This window comes from Electrona antarctica (assembly GCF_951216825.1).
Source record: "Electrona antarctica genome assembly, chromosome: 13".
Lineage (NCBI taxonomy): Eukaryota > Metazoa > Chordata > Actinopteri > Myctophiformes > Myctophidae > Electrona > Electrona antarctica.
Genome location: NC_136794.1, coordinates 23,572,733 through 23,590,960, shown reverse-complemented (window position 1 = coordinate 23,590,960; position 18,228 = coordinate 23,572,733). Strand labels below are relative to the sequence as shown.

At 43.9% G+C, this 18,228-nt stretch overlaps 1 protein-coding gene across 1 annotated transcript; it reads left to right on the top strand.

The window, feature by feature from the left end:
- Nucleotides 1-520: 520 nt before the first annotated feature.
- On the top strand, nt 521-17,871 carry LOC306934895 (myc box-dependent-interacting protein 1-like; the record flags this gene model as incomplete). Its single annotated transcript, XM_079517704.1, has 20 exons — nt 521-607; nt 1,303-1,383; nt 1,834-1,888; nt 2,054-2,148; nt 3,288-3,383; nt 4,890-5,000; nt 5,304-5,396; nt 5,796-5,881; nt 6,742-6,817; nt 7,371-7,426; nt 8,331-8,375; nt 9,284-9,353; nt 9,605-9,736; nt 10,193-10,270; nt 11,986-12,006; nt 13,931-14,524; nt 16,122-16,187; nt 16,274-16,348; nt 16,604-16,705; nt 17,662-17,871. The coding sequence occupies 20 exons, from the start codon at nt 521-523 to the stop codon at nt 17,761-17,763; spliced, it is 2,121 nt and encodes a 706-aa protein (XP_079373830.1). The 3' UTR covers nt 17,764-17,871.
- Nucleotides 17,872-18,228: the final 357 nt, after the last annotated feature.

Here is an 18,228-nt window from a genome sequence, read left to right as displayed (position 1 = left end):
AAGCACCTTGGTAAATTATTCATATGATGTAGGCTACTTATATGCTGGGTAATAAAATAATAAAAAAAGAGATCTGCATATTCTTTTAGAACCAAATCAATATATATTTCAATTGAAAGCGCATCTGGACCATCTGGACCGACATGTCAACAGATCCCCCTCCCCCCGCACGCACGCACGCACGCACGCACGCACGCACGCACACACACACACACACACACACACACACACACACACACACACACACACACACAGCAGCTGCAGCATTCATGAGACCTGTGCCTTTAAGAGCATCTTTGACAGCGCATCCCCCTCGGCTGACAGACGGTATTTTAGTAAGGGAACATACAGAGTTGCACTTAGACGTCTTTTTTTTAGGCTCTATAAATCCAAAAATAAATGCTCACTATTCCGTTTCACCTGGACATTAATGCCTTTCTCTAATACATCGTCGTAGCGGTCCGGACGATCGTTATTATTTGCATCCCATTCGCATCCAAAGGCTGAACGACGCTACAAGATGGCTGAGCTGAATTTGGGAAAGGGGCTGACTGCGGGGAAAGTGGCCAGTAATGTGCAGAAAAAACTGACCAGGGCCCAGGAGAAGGTAAGATGCGTTCAAAGACAGCACAATCTATACGTGTATTTCATGTGGCCTATAAGTACGTGACATCGCGTTCGAATCCCAATCCATTGCATCTGTATTGCATTCCCAGAAGCAGTGTCGCATCACGGCATCATTTATAAGCCATAGCACCTTTTTCTCTGGACTGCGGTGTTGTATATAGGCAAATGTAGGCTATAGCCTGTCCAGTGTAGCCTATACGTTACGTTTGTCAAAGTCATTCAACGGCAAGGACTATTTCAGAGAATTTCCCTGCAGGCCCACTCTCACTTGCATTTGAGTGATACTATAATAGGCCTAGCTGTTGTTGCATGATCTCTGAATGGCCTGCGTCACTCACTCTCATCGACTGTAGTCATTTTGGGGGTCAGAATTCATAGTGGTCGTGTTTATAATCGAACGTATAGAGCGAATTAATGTAGGGTATTGTGTGTATTTCTATACTGAAGGCCTATAGGTTATGCCTTCCTGCACCTGCAGAGGGGATGGCCACGGTATTGTGCCCCATGTGACAGACAGGGGGCGCTCCTGACCTCTGCAAGATGATTTACTGTAAGGCTAAAGCCATCAAGAGAGTCGAGAGAGAACAAGAGAGTGAGAGAGTCGTGTGAACAAAATGTTGACATTGATTGACAGTGTTAATAGTATTGCTGATGATGGTGTTGTTTTCATAACAGGTGCTTCAGAAGCTTGGCAAAGCAGACGAGACCAAAGATATTGCCTTTGAGGAGGGAGTTATCAATTTCAACAAACAATATGTAAGTGCACGGCAAAGAGTGGACTGCATGGTAATGTACTAGGCTACAATAATAAGTATGTTGTTGCAACATTAGCTGCAATTGCATTTCAAGATTCAAGTTGAAGTTCCTCAACATTGTAGCAGCACTAACACAATAGCAAAGACATAATACAGAACTGCATTATTAGTAAAGGCCAGTGTGTGTGTGTGTGTGTGTGTGTGTGTGTGTGTGTGTGTGTGTGTGTGTGTGTGTGTGTGTGTGTGTGTGTGTGTGTGTGTGTGTGTGTGTGTGTGTGTGTGTGTGTGTGTGTGTGTGTGTGTGTGTGTGTGTGTGTGTGTGTGTGTGTGTTCATACAGTATTCCGTCAAAAGACCTAATGGCTGATTAACTAGTGGCTAATTGTAAACTAAGTAGCAGCATGTTGGTCCCATGAAAATCTAGTAAGCAGCATGTCCTGTTTCCCTTCCAGACTGAAGGCAGCAAACTGCAGAGGGACCTGAGAACCTATCTGGAGGCAGTGAAAGGTGAATGCACACAACATGTTAGCATGGCATGCACACAGCATCATGAAACAATCAAATGTATTCAAATATAGTGGCATTCAATTTTGCTTGTGTGTATGTGTGCGTGTGTGCGTGCGTGTGTGCGTGTGTGCGTGCGTGCGTGCGTGCGTGTTTGTGTGTCCTCAGCCATGCACGAGTCCTCCAAGAACGTACAATCATGCCTGGCTGATATGTACGAACCAGAATGGGAGGGCAGGGATGAGGTGGAGTCCGTGGTAGAGGTCAGAACTTCTTTCATTAGTGTGTGTGTGTGTTTGTTGTATGTATGAGATCTGCAGAGGTCAGATCCCCATTTATTGCCTTAGAAGTGCATTAGTATATTGGTTTCTGTGTGTGTGTGTGTGTGTGTGTGTGTGTGTGTGTGTGTGTGTGTGTGTGTGTGTGTGTGTGTGTGTGTGTGTGTGTGTGTGTGTGTGTGTGTGTGTGTGTGTGTGTGTGTGTCACTGCAATGTGTGTGTGCGTGCATCTGAGACTGAAGGAGTGATACAGAGAGAGCTATTTTATGTGCATGTCCACATGCATGCAGTCATGCAATTGTTTGTGTATGCTTCATGTCTGTGTAACATTGTTAATAAACTTAATTTAAGACAAACAAGTGATTACGAGTTACATGAGGCAATGAGATCTCACAACAAACTTAAACTCAATGCGAAATGGAGACAGTTAATCCATAACATACACAATTAAGACGTACTGTATATCTACAACACCTCTACGGTATAATATATCTAGCAAAAGCTAAGCGTGTTTTTATGTAGCATGTTGTTTACCTGTATCCAGTATCATAGGTTCTTTTTAATGTTGAATTGTTTTCTTTGCACTTACACCATTTACCCTATCATTTTGTTGAGTTTAGGGTTCATGCCACTTACTCTGATCGTGAAATGTGTAAGTCATAAGACTATCTGCTAAATGCGGAAATTGTAATTGTTATTTCTCCACAACAAACTTCGGCCAAGGTCCTTTAAATCTCCAAGGCTAAATCATTTGTTGTACAATATTAATTTCTGCTTTACTCATTTGTTTTACAACCTGAAAGGGATCTTGAGTGGATTGGTTCTGCCTGGCAAGAGAACAAAACTGTAAACCTCACACATCTTAGCCATTTAGTTTCACTTTACACAACAAAATCCCAAGACTTATTTTTTACTCCCCAAAAAAAAAAGATCTGTTAAAGTAACACTCAATAATTTACTGTGTAGCATAGTAGCAACAACATTATCATTGTAGATTTAAATTACATTGAGACAACATTAACCCATTGTGTGTGTGTGCGTGCGTGCGTGCGTGCGTGCGTGCGTGCGTGCGTGCGTGCGTGCGTGCGTGTGTGCGTGTGCGTATGTGAACGGGAATTCTGCAGGACTGTGATGTGCTTTGGACTGACTACCACCAGAAACTAGTAGACAATGCTCTCATCTCCATGGACACCTACCTGGGACAGTTTCCTGATATCAAGGTATGGTATAGATATCATGCATTGCAGTAAATTACTGTAATGTGGCAGTCTCTGCTCACAATGCTACTCCACCTATGAACATATACATGACACTGAGATTTACTGGGGACCTTGGCTGGTCCGCAACAGCGGTGCCAGCCCTAAAAAAGCAAATGTTTGGCTGGCTGAGCGAGTGATGGAGTTATATGATTGGCTGTTAATCGCAGAGCAATTATCCCTCCAGGGCCACTGGGCCAGGCTATGGAATGTAGTCTTTCAGGATTACCAACCTTCTTTTCATTTGACGCCAGGGCTGATGCTACACAGCTATGGTTATTTAGTACATACTGTATGAACGACTCTTGGTTCCAGTCAGCCTCCTCTTCTCCTCTTCTCTTCTCCCTTCCCTGAGGAACATTGACCATTTATGAAACGGTACTGTGTCATTGTTCCGACCGCTCATTAGTCCGACCCATACTAACCCTATCCTAAACTCTAAGCAGTGATGTAAATCGGTTTTCAATGCAATGGGTCCCGGGACCCAGGGGTGGTCTTTTAAATGGGTCCCAGGGACATTTTATAAGTCCTACTTCAACGACAGTATTGCATCCCAGGATGCAGCCTATTTGCATCACCCTAACCATACCAAGGCACACGGAAGCCACGGAGTGAGTCTTAACCGGCCACGTAGTCGGACTAACGGGATGTCGGACTAATGCACAGTCCCTGATGAAACCCCTCCATCCTCTCCCGTCTTGTGCCAAACTGGCTCGACCAAACCTCTACAGCGATAAGAGGAAAACCTGAAGTTATACCCATTGCCGCTTATACTGTATGTGTTGTTTCAAATTAAACGCCTTCCAGCATTTCATACATGATCCAGCCATATACTAGATTTCTTGTTCTCTTAGCTATAGTAGTAGTAGCACACTGTAACCAAAGTTCCACTCATAGGCTCTATTAGTAACAGCCTCACACCAACATTTTATTCAGGGTTAAAGGGTTGTTGTGTGGAAATAATACAAAAAATAGTCCCCCCCCTATTTAGCCTAGAACTGGAGGTCTAGAACTTGAGGTCATGTGATCAGTGACATCACGAGGATGTACTCTGCAAGCCAAAGAGTACATCTTCGTGATGTCACTGATCACATGACCCCAAGTTCTAGACCTTCAGTTCTAGGCTACACAGAAGGGGGGACTTTGTATTATTTCCACACAACAACTCTAAGGTATATTCATGTCAATGAAATGAAATGAAAATTAGTATTTTTCCCCTTTAAATCAACTCTATCTACCACTGGGTGGAATATTAAGTTCTTTAATCAACTTTTGTGTGAATTTTGGGGGTTCTTATCATTGAGAGATGCTTCAACTATTTTGTTAAAACGGTTCAAATTACAGTTCTAAAGCCTCAGAAAACAACCAGGGTTATTTTGAAACACTGGCACTGACTTTTATGAAAGAATCTTTTAAGTGCTATGACATTAACAGAGTCACTAATCCCCATCTCTTCCCTCTGTTGGTCAGTCTCGTATCGCAAAGAGAGACAGGAAGCTGGTTGATTTTGACAGTGCCAGACACAACTATTCCATCACACACAAGGCAAAGAAGAATTCCGGGGGCATCAAAATTACGAAGGTAATTGAACAACACAATGTTTTGTTACTGATATCATATTAACCCCAGTCCATTATTTACATCCATTTTGTCTTTGAAATATTGATATACTATAATAGAAAATTAACATATTGACGTGATGGCTAATCTTCCAAAAGGAATGATTCAACGTAAAAAAACAACAACCGAAACTCCCTTGAAATTCCACTGTTCCCACTTTCTTCTCGTCTTTCATTTGCCTGGTTTACTTTCTCTCTGGTAGCTTCTCTTTTCTATATTACTTAATCTCTCCACCTCTGCCACCTCTTTGTAAAATCTCTGCAGCCCTCCACACTGCTCGAGAGGGCCACCCCAGGCTGGGCCCAAGGCATCCTTTCTGCTCATAATATCGCCCAGACCAGCCTGTCCAAGGGTCAGGTACACACTCTCTACTCTCTATGCACTGTAAATCCTGAGTGTTTGCCACTTAAAGGAGTAGTTCACCCAAAAAATTACATATTGTCTATCAAATACACACACCATGAAGCGTTGAATTCATGGAGATTTATTAGTTTTTGTCACATTCCGAAGCCAATACTTTGATGACCGGCGGAGTCGACTTAAAGAGTCCATTGAGTCTCCTTAAATTATTGGCCTAGGAGTGTGACAAAAACAAGAAAATGTAAACAAGTATTCTTTTGGAGTGAACTACTCCTTTAAGCCCTATATGTCATATGACAAATAGTGAAAAGTGTGTGTGTGTGTGTGTGTGTGTGTGTGTGTGTGTGTGTGTGTGTGTGTGTGTGTGTGTGTGTGTGTGTGCGTGCGTGTCTCCAGGCAGAGGAAGAGTTGGAGAGAGCCCAGAAGGTATTTGAGGAGATTAACATTGACCTTCAGGAGGAGCTACCTTCACTATGGAACAGGTGTGTGTGTGTGTGTGTGTGTGTGTGTGTGTGTGTGTGTGTGTGTACATGTGTGTGTGTTTGTGCGTGCGTGCATGCGTGCGTGCGTGTATGCGTGTGTGTGTGTGTGTGTGCGTGCGTGCGTGCGTGCGTGCGTGCGTGCGTGCGTGCGTGCGTGCGTGTGCTGAGCCTCAACAGAAACTAAGTAAGTAAGTAAGTAAGTAAGTAAGTAGATTTGGCTTATTATTATTATCAGCCAAGCAAGGTTTCACAATAAATGGTGGTCTCAAACACATTTATAATGGCTGGTGGTGCAATTGGTTTGCCGGTTAGCCCAAACATCACAAGGCATGTATATGTGTATCAGAGAGAACATTATTCCTTGTCCTTATTCAAAAGTCTGATTGCTTGTTAAAATAAATATTTTTTGCTCTTTCCGACTTGCCATTAAGGCTACGTATTTGTCACTTTTGCAGCCATCCTCTCGATTACCCAGCGATAGAGGGCAAAGCAGCTCCCATACTAGCCGGTGAAACCTCCAGTCAGAACACTTTCAACAGTAGGCCTACTTCTATATAGACATTTCTTTAGCGGCCTGGGGTGATAAAGGTGTTGTTGGGCCGTCTTCACAACATACTCAGTGTGCATGTTCAATCTGAGATCATCAGAGAGGTGAACGCCATTATGTAGCAGCATATAATCCTGCTAGAAGTGCTGAAAACTCTGCCAGTACACAGCGGCACCTTATATATCTTCTCTGTGTCTCTCTCTCTGTCTCTGTCTCTCTCTCTCTCTCTCTCTCTCTCTCTCTCTCTCTCTCTCTCTCTCTCTCTCTCTCTCTCTCTCTCTCTCTCTCTCTCTCTCTCTCTCTCTCTCTCCAGCCGTGTTGGATTCTACATCAGCACCTTCCAAAGTTTGTCTGGTTTTGAGGAGAAGTTCCACAAGGAGATGAGCCGGGTGAGACTCATAAACCCAAAACCCCTGCTGGATTTGTAAAAACAAATAATTGGCAACATGGTGGTTAATTTGGACAGAATCAATTTTAATTGAAATGCTCTGAAATAATCTTCTGATGAGCAGATTATATTTCCGACCAATTTAAATAGTCCCCCATCAGACCTCCAGTGTCTATAGGTTTGCAGTTCGTCTGTGATCTGAGTAAAAAGTCTAATATTTGACTTGATGGATGGTTACATTAAAGGCCAGACCGCACCAATGCAACTAGTCGCAACTCCTTGCAACTGCGAATGGAGATAATGGTTGCAAGTTGTTGCATGTTCCAAGGAGTTGCATGGCGAGTCATTGGTGTGGTTTAAATCACAATTGTGCAATACTTAGCCTTTATTAATTCCTAGATGCAGCATTTCTCATTGCAGCTAAATTCATTATTATATAGGCTCGTCAGTCGTCAGTCTCTCGTTTCAACTGTTGCAGGTACAGACCACTAACATTCCACCTTTCACTCCTTTTTCTGTGTCTATGTCGCTTTGCGCTCGCCTCCCGCCTACAGTTGGATCAGGATCTGTATGATGTCCTGGTAAACCTGGAAAAAACCGACACCAGCAGGTCAGTAAGGACCAATTAAAGCCATGGAATCAAAATCCATCATTGATATGATGTAACCTCGTTCCCAGGCTTTTCTCATCTCACAACAAAACAGGCCTGGTACCGACCTAAGAACGGGTCTAAACAGGCCTGGTACCGACCTAAGAACGGGTCTAAACAGGCCTGGTACCGACCTAAGAACGAGTCTGGGTCTGTAGGGCAATACTTCCCCTGGAAGCTTTCTTTTTAGACCAATCACAAAACGCTTTGTTGTGCGAGAAATGTAACCTGATCTGTGTATTTTGTCAAAACACACCTGGTCATTACTAATTTATTGTTGTCCTTGCGTATTGTAAATCCTTCTGGATTAAGAGCGTCTGCTAAATGCCTAAAACCCTACCACTGCTACAATATATGAAGACTCTCTCTTGCTCTCTCTCTTTCTCTCCTTCAATTATTCAATTATGATTATTATATAGTTCTCTTGATAAATGTACAAAAAAGGGGGGTAGAGTAAATAATATAATGCTTTAACTTCCCAGAAAATAGGACTGAACAACGGGATACATAGTGACATGCGAAGCATGCACATCAAGATTAAACACATTTAATTAACCACATGAATTCTAGTCTCGCATAGCTAGACCTTTCACAGCGCTGCCTAATCCACCTGAGAAAGGTAGGAAGGTTTGGCTATGTGAGACTACATGAATCCTAGCATCGGCCTTCTGGCCATGTCATAATAGGTGAACAAACGTTCCACAAAAAAAAACACATGTACCCAAAATAGCAGGTTGGATATTATCAGAAAATTAACAAAATACTGAGATACGTGAAATGATTTGAATTAACGTGAAACCACCCATAACCCTTGCCCACACCCCTCCACCCCCCCCCTCCCCACCCCCCTCCCCACCCCTTGCAGCAAGACAGGTAACCGCCGTGGCGCGTCGTCAGGAGCAACCAGGAGGTAAACAGCAACAGCAGTGGTTGTTACCACGGTGACAAAACTCTTGTCTGTCTGTCGGACTGCATCTGTCTGTCTGTCCGGCCATCTGTCTGTCTGTCAGTCGGCCTGCAGTCTCGGGAGGGTTCGAGGCAGACCGCTGCTTGTTTTTTTTTCTTCTGGTAGTTGGTGCACAACAAAACAGTATAGGCTCCACTGAAAGTCTCACCCAGGGTGGTAGATACTGGATACGAATGTTTGGCAAACCTGTCTTGTTACCGAGGTATCAGTCGGTGTATGCTAAACCCTTGTCAGTATCTAGAGCTCTGGGACTGCCGTGTCAGTGTCAGGTTATTGGCACTGCAGAACCCCAAGTGTTAATTCAACCCAACAGGTCAATTATTTTACACTCTCAAAGTTGAATTAGCCCTCAGGGCTTTACTGTGCGGTCGCATTCTGAGATCTCATATAGGTTTTGGCACAGACTGAGCCTGTTTGCATGGGAGGGAGAGACTGGATAGAGGGAGGGAAGGAGGGAGAGAGACGGGAGGGTCACTTTTCTTGCATGACAGCGCCTGCATCGACCACCTCCTCCCTCCTCTTAGAGTTTCACTCACATAGAGCATGCCCAGCTAATCACATACTTGTAACAGCTTCCTACTGGAAGCGATCTTGCCTGGTTCCCTCTCTTAGTTTTTGTTTCTCTCCCAGCGTTGGTCCCCCATCGTTACATTTGTTCTAATCTGCTCTTATCTCACCCCTTCTTCTCCCATCTATCTTTTTCTCTTTCTGTCCATTTCTCGTACCTTTAATTTATCTCGCTCGCTCGCACGCACGCACGCACGCATGCTCTCTCTTTCTCTCTCTCTCTCTCTCTCTCTCTCTCTCTCTCTCTCTCTCTCTCTCTCTCTCTCTCTCTCTCTCTCTCTCAGTGGCAGAGAGGAATCTAATCACACTCTGAGGCCAGCAGCGCCACCACCCATCCCTAAGTCCCCATCCAAGGTACAGTAGAGATACAGAACACACGCACGTAGACACAAGTGAACACACAACACACACACACACACACACACACACACACACACACACACTAGCGCGCGCACACACACACACACACACACACACACACACACACACACACACACACACACACACACTGTGACACGTGGGATGAAAGATATGGCATTACTGTACATGACGGCAAAACATTTTTACTTACAATGTAAGCTACTCTCCTATATCGTCCGTTGTAGCTGAAGCCAGCAATGCCTCCTCCTCAACGCCCCAAGGCGACGCCCTCTAAGGAGATGAAAACAGAGAATATCATTAATCTGTTTGATGCCGCTGCGGAAACGCCAGATATCAGCATCACGTCCCCGACACAGGTCAGTCTAATGCACAGCTGCTGTCTCCCCTGACAGGTCACACTAATACCTTTCTCTGGCCTGCTGCATCTCCTCATTCTAGTCTATTCTACTTCATTCTGCTACATTATAGTCCATTCTAGTATTCTCAACTCCTCTTTGCCCAACCCTTCTTCACTCTATTCTATTCTGTTCTGTTCTGTTCTGTTGTACCTCTTTCTGCTATAGTCCATTCTACTGTTCTCTTCTCGTCTTTATCATTCCCTTCTAAATGCGGTTCTATTCTATTCTATTCTATTCTATTCTATTCTATTCTATTCCTATACTGCCTCTGTGCTGCCATGTTAGCCACTGAAGGCCTATTCATCATACTCCAGTTTTAGGTGATGAGGTGACCACCGTTGCTGTGGTCACCTCATCACCGAAACCTGGAGTATGAATAGGCCTTAAGTCTATCCTATCCGTTGTCGTTGTCAGTTTGAAAGTCCTGCAGTGAGCAACCTGTTGGACATGGATCTGGACTCTCTGAACACAGCAACGACTACGGTCACGCAGGTGGAATACTCACAGCATGACCACATAGACTGTACAGACCGACTCTGTGAAAGCTGGGAGCTAAGCAAGTGGTTTCATTGTATATCCAGACACATTATGTGGTGTGTTTCAAAGCTTCTTTCATTATATATTTAAATCAAATGATCTATGAACAGGTCGATATGCGGTGTGCAGAAGCTTCACTTGTTTTATGGCAATGTGGCCTGTTTCAAGAAAGAACCTGGATACATTAAACAAGTAACAAAAGGTTAAGTGAAGTAACCCCATTCTACTGTTTATTGGAGAGATTTAGAAGATTAGAACGTTATATTTCTTACAAAGTCTCTGGCAATTGTTAGTCAAATACAATGATTTAAACTATCTTGAAACAAGCTAGACATATATCTGGATACACGATGAGGTCACTTGTTAAGCTTGCGCTTGTTTGACCTGGAGTAGCTGCTCTGCTTCAGTCCAGTTCGCCACCACCAGTGGATTGTGGCATGAACTGTAGACAATATACTTTGCTGTGCTCTCACTTCTCTTCCTGCATACCTGAGGAAAACGTTAACTTCCCTGTGCTAGCAAACACCACTAAACCACACCCACGGCATAAGCCACACTAGAAATTAATGCCAGTGAGTCAAATATACTGCTTTTTGAATGAGACATTTTTTATGTCATTGGCAGACAAAAATAACATACGGCCAGTATTTTGAATAATAATAGTGGATATAGACTGATTTATTCCTACTGCCAGGTCTCCATCCACTGTTAACCTTTAGTCATACCTTTTCTACAACAACTCTGCCAATGCCAATGTTATGCTACTGTATGTTATGTTTGTAATACTTTGTATGGAGAAAGTCCTTTGTTTCCGGACAACTCAGAATCAGAATCAATTTTAATGTCACTTCCATAATTCACACTTGGCATACATGGGAGCAAAATAGTTCTCTGTAACTCATGTGGCTTGTCACATTAAAAATATCAGACACATTCAAAAGAGGCACAGGTATTAAAAACATAAAAAGAAGAAAGAAAGCAACAGTAAAAAACTAGAAATGCACTGCCAACTTGAGCCTTGCACACAAGTAGGCCATGCATGGCCTACAAGCAGAGCGCGCAAGTACTGCTACTAATGTCTATTACAACTGCATCAACAGTATGGCTATATATAAAGAAAGCGCTAATGCGTTTACAGTGCAGTATAGGTACAGTAGACTAGTCAAAAGTGCTATTCATCGGTTGGTTTTGGGGGCAGTATACTCAATGGTATATAGATGCAAATTAAGTTTAAAATTACTGTAGTAGTCTGATGTTTAGAGAATAGTAAGAGTTTAAGATGCAATACATTATTTATGTGATAAGTAGGGCCTTTTTGTGTGAAAGTTTAACACTTTGTATTTAAGCTCTACCGTACTTCTTTTTATGAGTTGCTTGTTTGTACTCTTGCTATTCTGAAGAACCACTGCTGTGGCTGTGTGGGTTTCGAGCATGGGATCTGCATTTGTAGTGTGTTAGTGAATGCAATAGGGCTAGAGGAGAATGACCAGATGTGTAGTGTGTTAGTGAATGCAATAGGGCTAGACGAGAATGACCAGATGTGTAATGTGTTAGTGAATGCAATAGGGCTAGACGAGAATGACCAGATGTGTCCAATATGTGATTCATTGGACACATCAGTATGTACAGTATGAGCCTTCTTCTTACTCTGCCCACTCTATTCTCTGCAGCCTGCATCCTGGGACTCGTGGGTAAGCATAAGCATAGCATTAGCATAAGCATTTTTCTGTGCCCCTACCCCTATCACCGTCGCCACTATACTCAAAGTATTTGCCTGTAATCAGCATGTTGTCATCGTTGTCATCATCGTCATCAACATCATCCACACTGACCATGTTACATAAGGCAGCCATTATAGAAGTCTCACTTGATATACCCCTACAGCACCTGCAGAGAGAATTGCTTGACTCAGTGCGGGACTCAGGAGGGACTTGTTCAATGGCTGCCACTCTGTTTTCTTCTGAAATCTGTTTCTGTTCACCATATCCTTGTGCCCGTTGCTTGCTGTGAAAACTGCTCTGTGCGGAAAGCAAGGGGTAGCTGTCTTACAGCACAATCAGACACCTTGGAAGTGAGTTACATCAACAATGGCTCAATTCAGTTTCACTTCAGAAATCACTGTGCAGTGTGCTGCTGTACAGCTGTGATTCATTGGACACATCAGTATGTACAGTATGAGCCTTCTTCTTACTTCTTACTTAGGTATATATAAGTATACTACCACAATGGTACTAAAGGTTAGATAGATGACACCATTAACCACTTTCAATCTGGGACATTTACAGCTTGTAGATCGATTATTTTCGATGTTCGTTAAAAATGTGTACAACAAAAGATATAGCGCCTAGTTGGTTCATTTTCATTCAAACACAAATGTGTGGAAAATGACATTGAGATCCCTTCCATGGTGGACTGATTTGGAGCTGAATTGACCTTGGAGTCTTGGACGAGATACTCGACCTCCTTTCCTCCTTCCTCCTCATCTCCCTGTATGTTCCACACTGTTTACATGCGACATACAGGGACTGTTTTTTTTTGTTTTGATTTTTTTAAGTTAAGTGAAGTTGCTCACAAAAGCTGAAAATCTAGCGTCTTTCTTCTGTGGGTTGGTATCATTTGCATCATTTTGCATCCTGAGAATTCTTACCAGTAGGGATAGAAATGGCAAAGCGGATGCAAAGCTATGATTCCTAAACCTCTACATCTACGTCTAGCTCAACTGGGCAACTTCACTGAGTGTTTCTTTCAGGTTAACCATCAGACCATTTTCTAACCCTTTTGTCCATCCCTTTGGCTGTAAGAGATATGTGTCTGAAATCGTTTAGTTGCTGCCGTATTCATGCTTGGGAATAATCAAAGAGAGCAGAAAAGGACACCTCTACTCTTACATGGCAACCTTCTCCTTTCTCCATAATTATGAACATAACTGGGATAGTAAACCATGCCTGCCAAACACAGAAGAGCCAGCATCTGTCTTTTGATTGGAGAAGCCTGCAATGCCCCCCCCCCCCCCCCCCCCAACCCTCCCCACCCTGCGCGCCTTTAATCGCCACCCCTACTTTTCTCCATTTGTTTTTATTTGGTTTGAAACCTCCCTTCTTGGCAATCATTTCTCCTTCCACATCAGCCTTACCGAATGTCATGGTGATGACTTAATGCCATCTGCTGTGGAACTCTTCCTATTAACCCATATCATTTTAATGTCCAAATACCCAATCCATTCTGACCACTTTTAAAACTGAATGCTAAGGCTTGGTGAGCCATGAGCCTTGTTTGCCATTCTGACAACCTTTCCTGGTTTATCCTTGAATACCCCATTAATATTCCACCAATTTCACAATTGCTTGCCCGTACTAAACATCAAACCTTTGTTTAAGTTTTGCCTCTTTACGCCTTGCCCACCATTCTGCCCATAAACCTTCAACATGATATAATACCCCTTTACCCCTTTAAAAATAGACGTTTCCATTGACACTGCCTGTATGTAACTCTTATCTGTGACTCCTCAATGCCTTAAAATCTTTTTGACTTTTGATATTTGAACCCCTTCCTCATATAATGCAAAACAAACCTTACAATTCATCTCCGCAACCCCTCGGCCATTTTGCTCCTCAGCCTGAGGACAATGGTGCCGTGGTCGAGGAGACTCCCCCTGTCCAACCTCCCCCTCAGCGCAACTATGACCCCATGGAGGCCGCTGCGGAAGGCTGGGGGGACGACGGCAAAAAGCCTGTCCGTTACGACCCGGTAGCCGCTGCCGCGGAAGGCTGGGGTGACGACGGAAGCCAGCCGATTCGCATGGACCCCGTGGCCGCGGCCCAAGACGGCTGGGGTGATGACGGAACCCAGCCGGTCAGAGAGGTGCTGCCCTCCTCCTCCCCGGAGGACGAAGCGCCCGCTGCCGAGGCTCAGGGCGAGGCCGCAGAGGAAGAGACTACCCAGGAAGAAGCTGTCCACAAAGAAGACGTCCAGGAACAAGCCGTCCACAAAGAAGACGTCCAGGAACAAGCCGTCCACAAAGAAGACGTCCAGGAACAAGCCGTCCACGAAGAAGTGATCCAGGAAGAAGTGATCCAGGAACAAGTGATCCAGGAAAAAGCGATCCAGGAAGAAGCGGTCCAGGAAGAAGCGATCCAGGAAGAAGCGGTCCAGGAAGAAGCCATTCCGGCTGCGGTCATTGAGGGTGATGAGGTCCATGAGGAGGGTCAGGTAAACCAAGGAGAGGGGAGAAAAAGAGATGCATCTGGACAAACAGAATGGATGCATCGACTTTTGATGAGTGTACGTGGTGGTGGGATGTGGGGGTGGGGTAGATGATATATAGAAAGAAATGGAGACAAAGGGATATTGAGAGGCAGATGTGCAGAATGCATTACAAGGGCTGATGCATTGACGGGGGTGGGGGGGGATCGGGATCAGGGGTTTCTTTTTGATGCAGGCCTACAGTATACAAAAGTATGTACGTATATAAAAGACAGAATGAATGAGGGTTAGTTGTCCATAGCTACTCAGTTCAATCCGAACGTCTTTGGATGAACATGAACAATGCTACAGTCTGTTTACGGTGGGTTCCTCACGCGTGACGGCATTGCCTGTTATGTTTTAACAAGCCTGGGTCTGACCGTCGGCACTATATTTCTTCTCAAAAGAAATTGTCAGAAAATGTTTGCGGTGCCTTATCACAGCAACTGCTCATCACAAGTACACATAAAGAGTAAACATTGCTGGATATGTGTCTTTACTGTACCGTAGGTTTTCAGTGTCTATTCTGTCTGTCCCTGCTCAGCTGCCTGTGTAAACTACAGCTGCTCTGTTTAGGCCATCATACTATTAGCTCTGTTGCATTTGTCTCTTCATCTACTGTAACTGTACCTACAGTATGTTGTTCTGTTTTTGTTCTGTCTGCCCCCTATGGAAGCCTGTTTCAACCACTGTGGAGAAAAAAAAGTTATGACTTTATATCGCAAAAATGTACATGTTCATTTCTTGCAATTGCGATGTATGGTTTTGCATACAACATTTGCATACAACATTTTAACATGAATTACAATTTGTTTTTATTGTGAAAAAAGTCTCAATTCCAATAAAAAACTAACTAATTGTCTCCACCAGGCCGAAGGCATGGAGAGAGAGTATGTTTTGCACTCCGTCCGTCCGTCCGTCCGTCCGTCCGTCCGTCCGTCCGTCCGTCTGTGACCAGCTAATCTCCGGCACCGTTAACCCGGTCGATGCCAAATTTTGCACACACACTCCCTGGGTGCCAACGATTAACAAATTTTCCAGAACGGCCTGTTATAGCGCCACCAGGAGGCCGCTTTGTGCAAAACAAGTTTTTGGACAGTACACACAGATTTTGTCCAAACATCACGCAAATTGGTACACAGTCTCTCTAGAGCCATTCAACGAAACGGGTCTTTCAGATTCCTCAGACTCCATCCTGATTGGCTAAGATTGGCTTCCAAAGCCCGCTTTGTACCCGTTTTGTACAAATCGCCACAACTACTCAACGCAGCGTCCGATTGTGGTGAAACTGTGCATGCATATTCCCACTAGGCTTTGGAAGAAATGCCACTTGACAGTTTTCAAATCAGCCTCATGGTGGCGCTACAACAGGCCAAGCCACGTCACACACACACACACACACACACACACACACACACACACACACACACACACGTTTATATTGCTCCTAAACAGTTTGCCAAACATCACACTCCACCCGTTTGTGGTGGGCTTCCATAGCCTCCCTTTTACCCCCCCCCCCCCCCCTCTCTCTTTCTAACATGTGTATAACTGTTCTAATCTGTGTTCACAGGGTGAATCGTCTCCTCCAGCAGCAGAAGTCACAGAAGATGAAACAGCACCTGAGGAGGTCAGTGTGAATATAGATTACAACTTAGTACCCCAGATGTTATTGTGGCAACTGATCCCATTTCCAGTGTCCTTTTTTCCGTCTAGACACCAACAGTAGTGGCAGAGTCAACCAATGGAGCATCAGAGACACAGGCAATGCCTGCAGGAATGCTGTTCAAGGTAATTTCAAAGTTTCCACCCGGATTTAAACCTGGGTGTCCCGCATGGGGTAATCGACGATTAGTTACCCTTACCAAGGGAGAGATTAGGCTTCTGTTCTTTGGACAGCTTTAACTGCAAAAATCTGAACTAACACTTTAATCCCCTTTTGCCTCCATCCACTGGGAAACCCCACTACTGGCCTACTCTGCCATAATTAGTCTGACAGGACTTTGTTTCCGAGGCACTGTACCCACGCTGTCCTGTCTGTTACAGATCCAGGTGATGCATGATTACACTGCCAATGACTCAGATGAGCTGGAAATGAAGGCTGGAGATATAGTGCTAGTCATTCCCTTTGACAACCCAGAAGAACAGGTACGCACCCAACGCAGCACGTCGTACACACACATGCATGTCTGTGTGTATATATTTGACAAATGACAATATATTACTGTGTTGCATTGATAATTTTGTTAACTAAGACTAAGATTTTGATATTTAGTCGACTAAGACTAGACTAAGATGAAACAATTTCAGACGACTAAAATAGGACTCAAACTAAATGGTGTGTTATTCAAAAGACTAGACTAAATCTTTTCTGTCAAAATTAACATTGCATTAAGATTAAAGCCCTAACCACACCAAAGGGTCACCATGCAACTCCTTGGGTCCAAACGGTTGCAAGGAGTTAGCGCTAAAACCGTCTCGGCCCTTTGGTGTGGTTTGGGCCATTGAATTGGGCGTTGAATCACTAGGGTCAACGTGGGTCAACGTGCAACAAGACATATCACACCGCAGGGACAACGCTAAAACCGTCTTGACCCTTTGGTGTGGTTAGGGCTTAACTAAAAGATAAGATAAAGGGTATAACGATATAGTAACTGCATCGAAAAATATGAACCAATATCATCCATGTATTGTATCGTCAACCATTTATCGTGATACACATCGTATCACTGTTAAAATCGTTACACCCCTACAAAAAGACTACGATTTTGTATCTATCTATCTATACACTGAGACAAAAAAAATCAGATGACTAAAATAGGACTAAAACTAAATGGTGTGTTATTCAAAAATAACACTGCTGTGTTGTTGTTTCTATGTGTGTCTGTGCATTTGCGTGTGTGTGTGTGTGTGTGTGTGTGTGTGTGTGTGTGTGTGTGTGTGTGTGTGTGTGTGTCTGTCTGTCTGTCTGTCTGTCTGTCTGTCTGTCTGTCTGTCTGTCTGTCTGTCTGTCTGTCTGTCTGTCTGTCTGTCTGTCTGTCTGTCTGTCTGTCTGTCTGCCTGCCTGTCTGTCTGTCTGTCTGTCTGTCTGTTTGTGTGTTCAGGATGATGGCTGGCTAATGGGCATGAAGCAGGACGACTGGTTCAAGAACAAAGAAAAAGCTCTTAAAGGGGTATTTCCTGAAAACTTCACCCAAAGGCTGTGAAAAGGAGAGAATATGCCTCCATCGTCGTTGTCTTCTTCTTCTTCTTCTCTCTCCTCGCCTTCGTATCCTCTTCCTGCCCTGATGAATCCGTATTAGGACTTTGGCCATATTTGCTCATATTTGCAGTCTCTGCTGCGTCGTGATAACAGTGGACGTCTGCCCTTTCAGTTAACTTCCCCCTTTTTAACACCACACACAGCAAAATCTGGAGTGTCATTTAACTCAGAAGAGTCAAACAAACTCTCTGAATTTTACTTTGCAGCTGTAGCCATTGCAGAAGTCTCACTTTTGACAGGGCTTGCTCCACCTCATCTACCTTGCTGCTCCACTCCAAACAAGAGGAATTGTTTATAAAATCCTGTCCGTACAGGACAGATGCAGGGTTGTGTCTGCCACCGCTCTAGTTATGTTGTAATGTTTTCACATTACAGATGTTTTGTCATACACTTGTTAAAGACACATTCC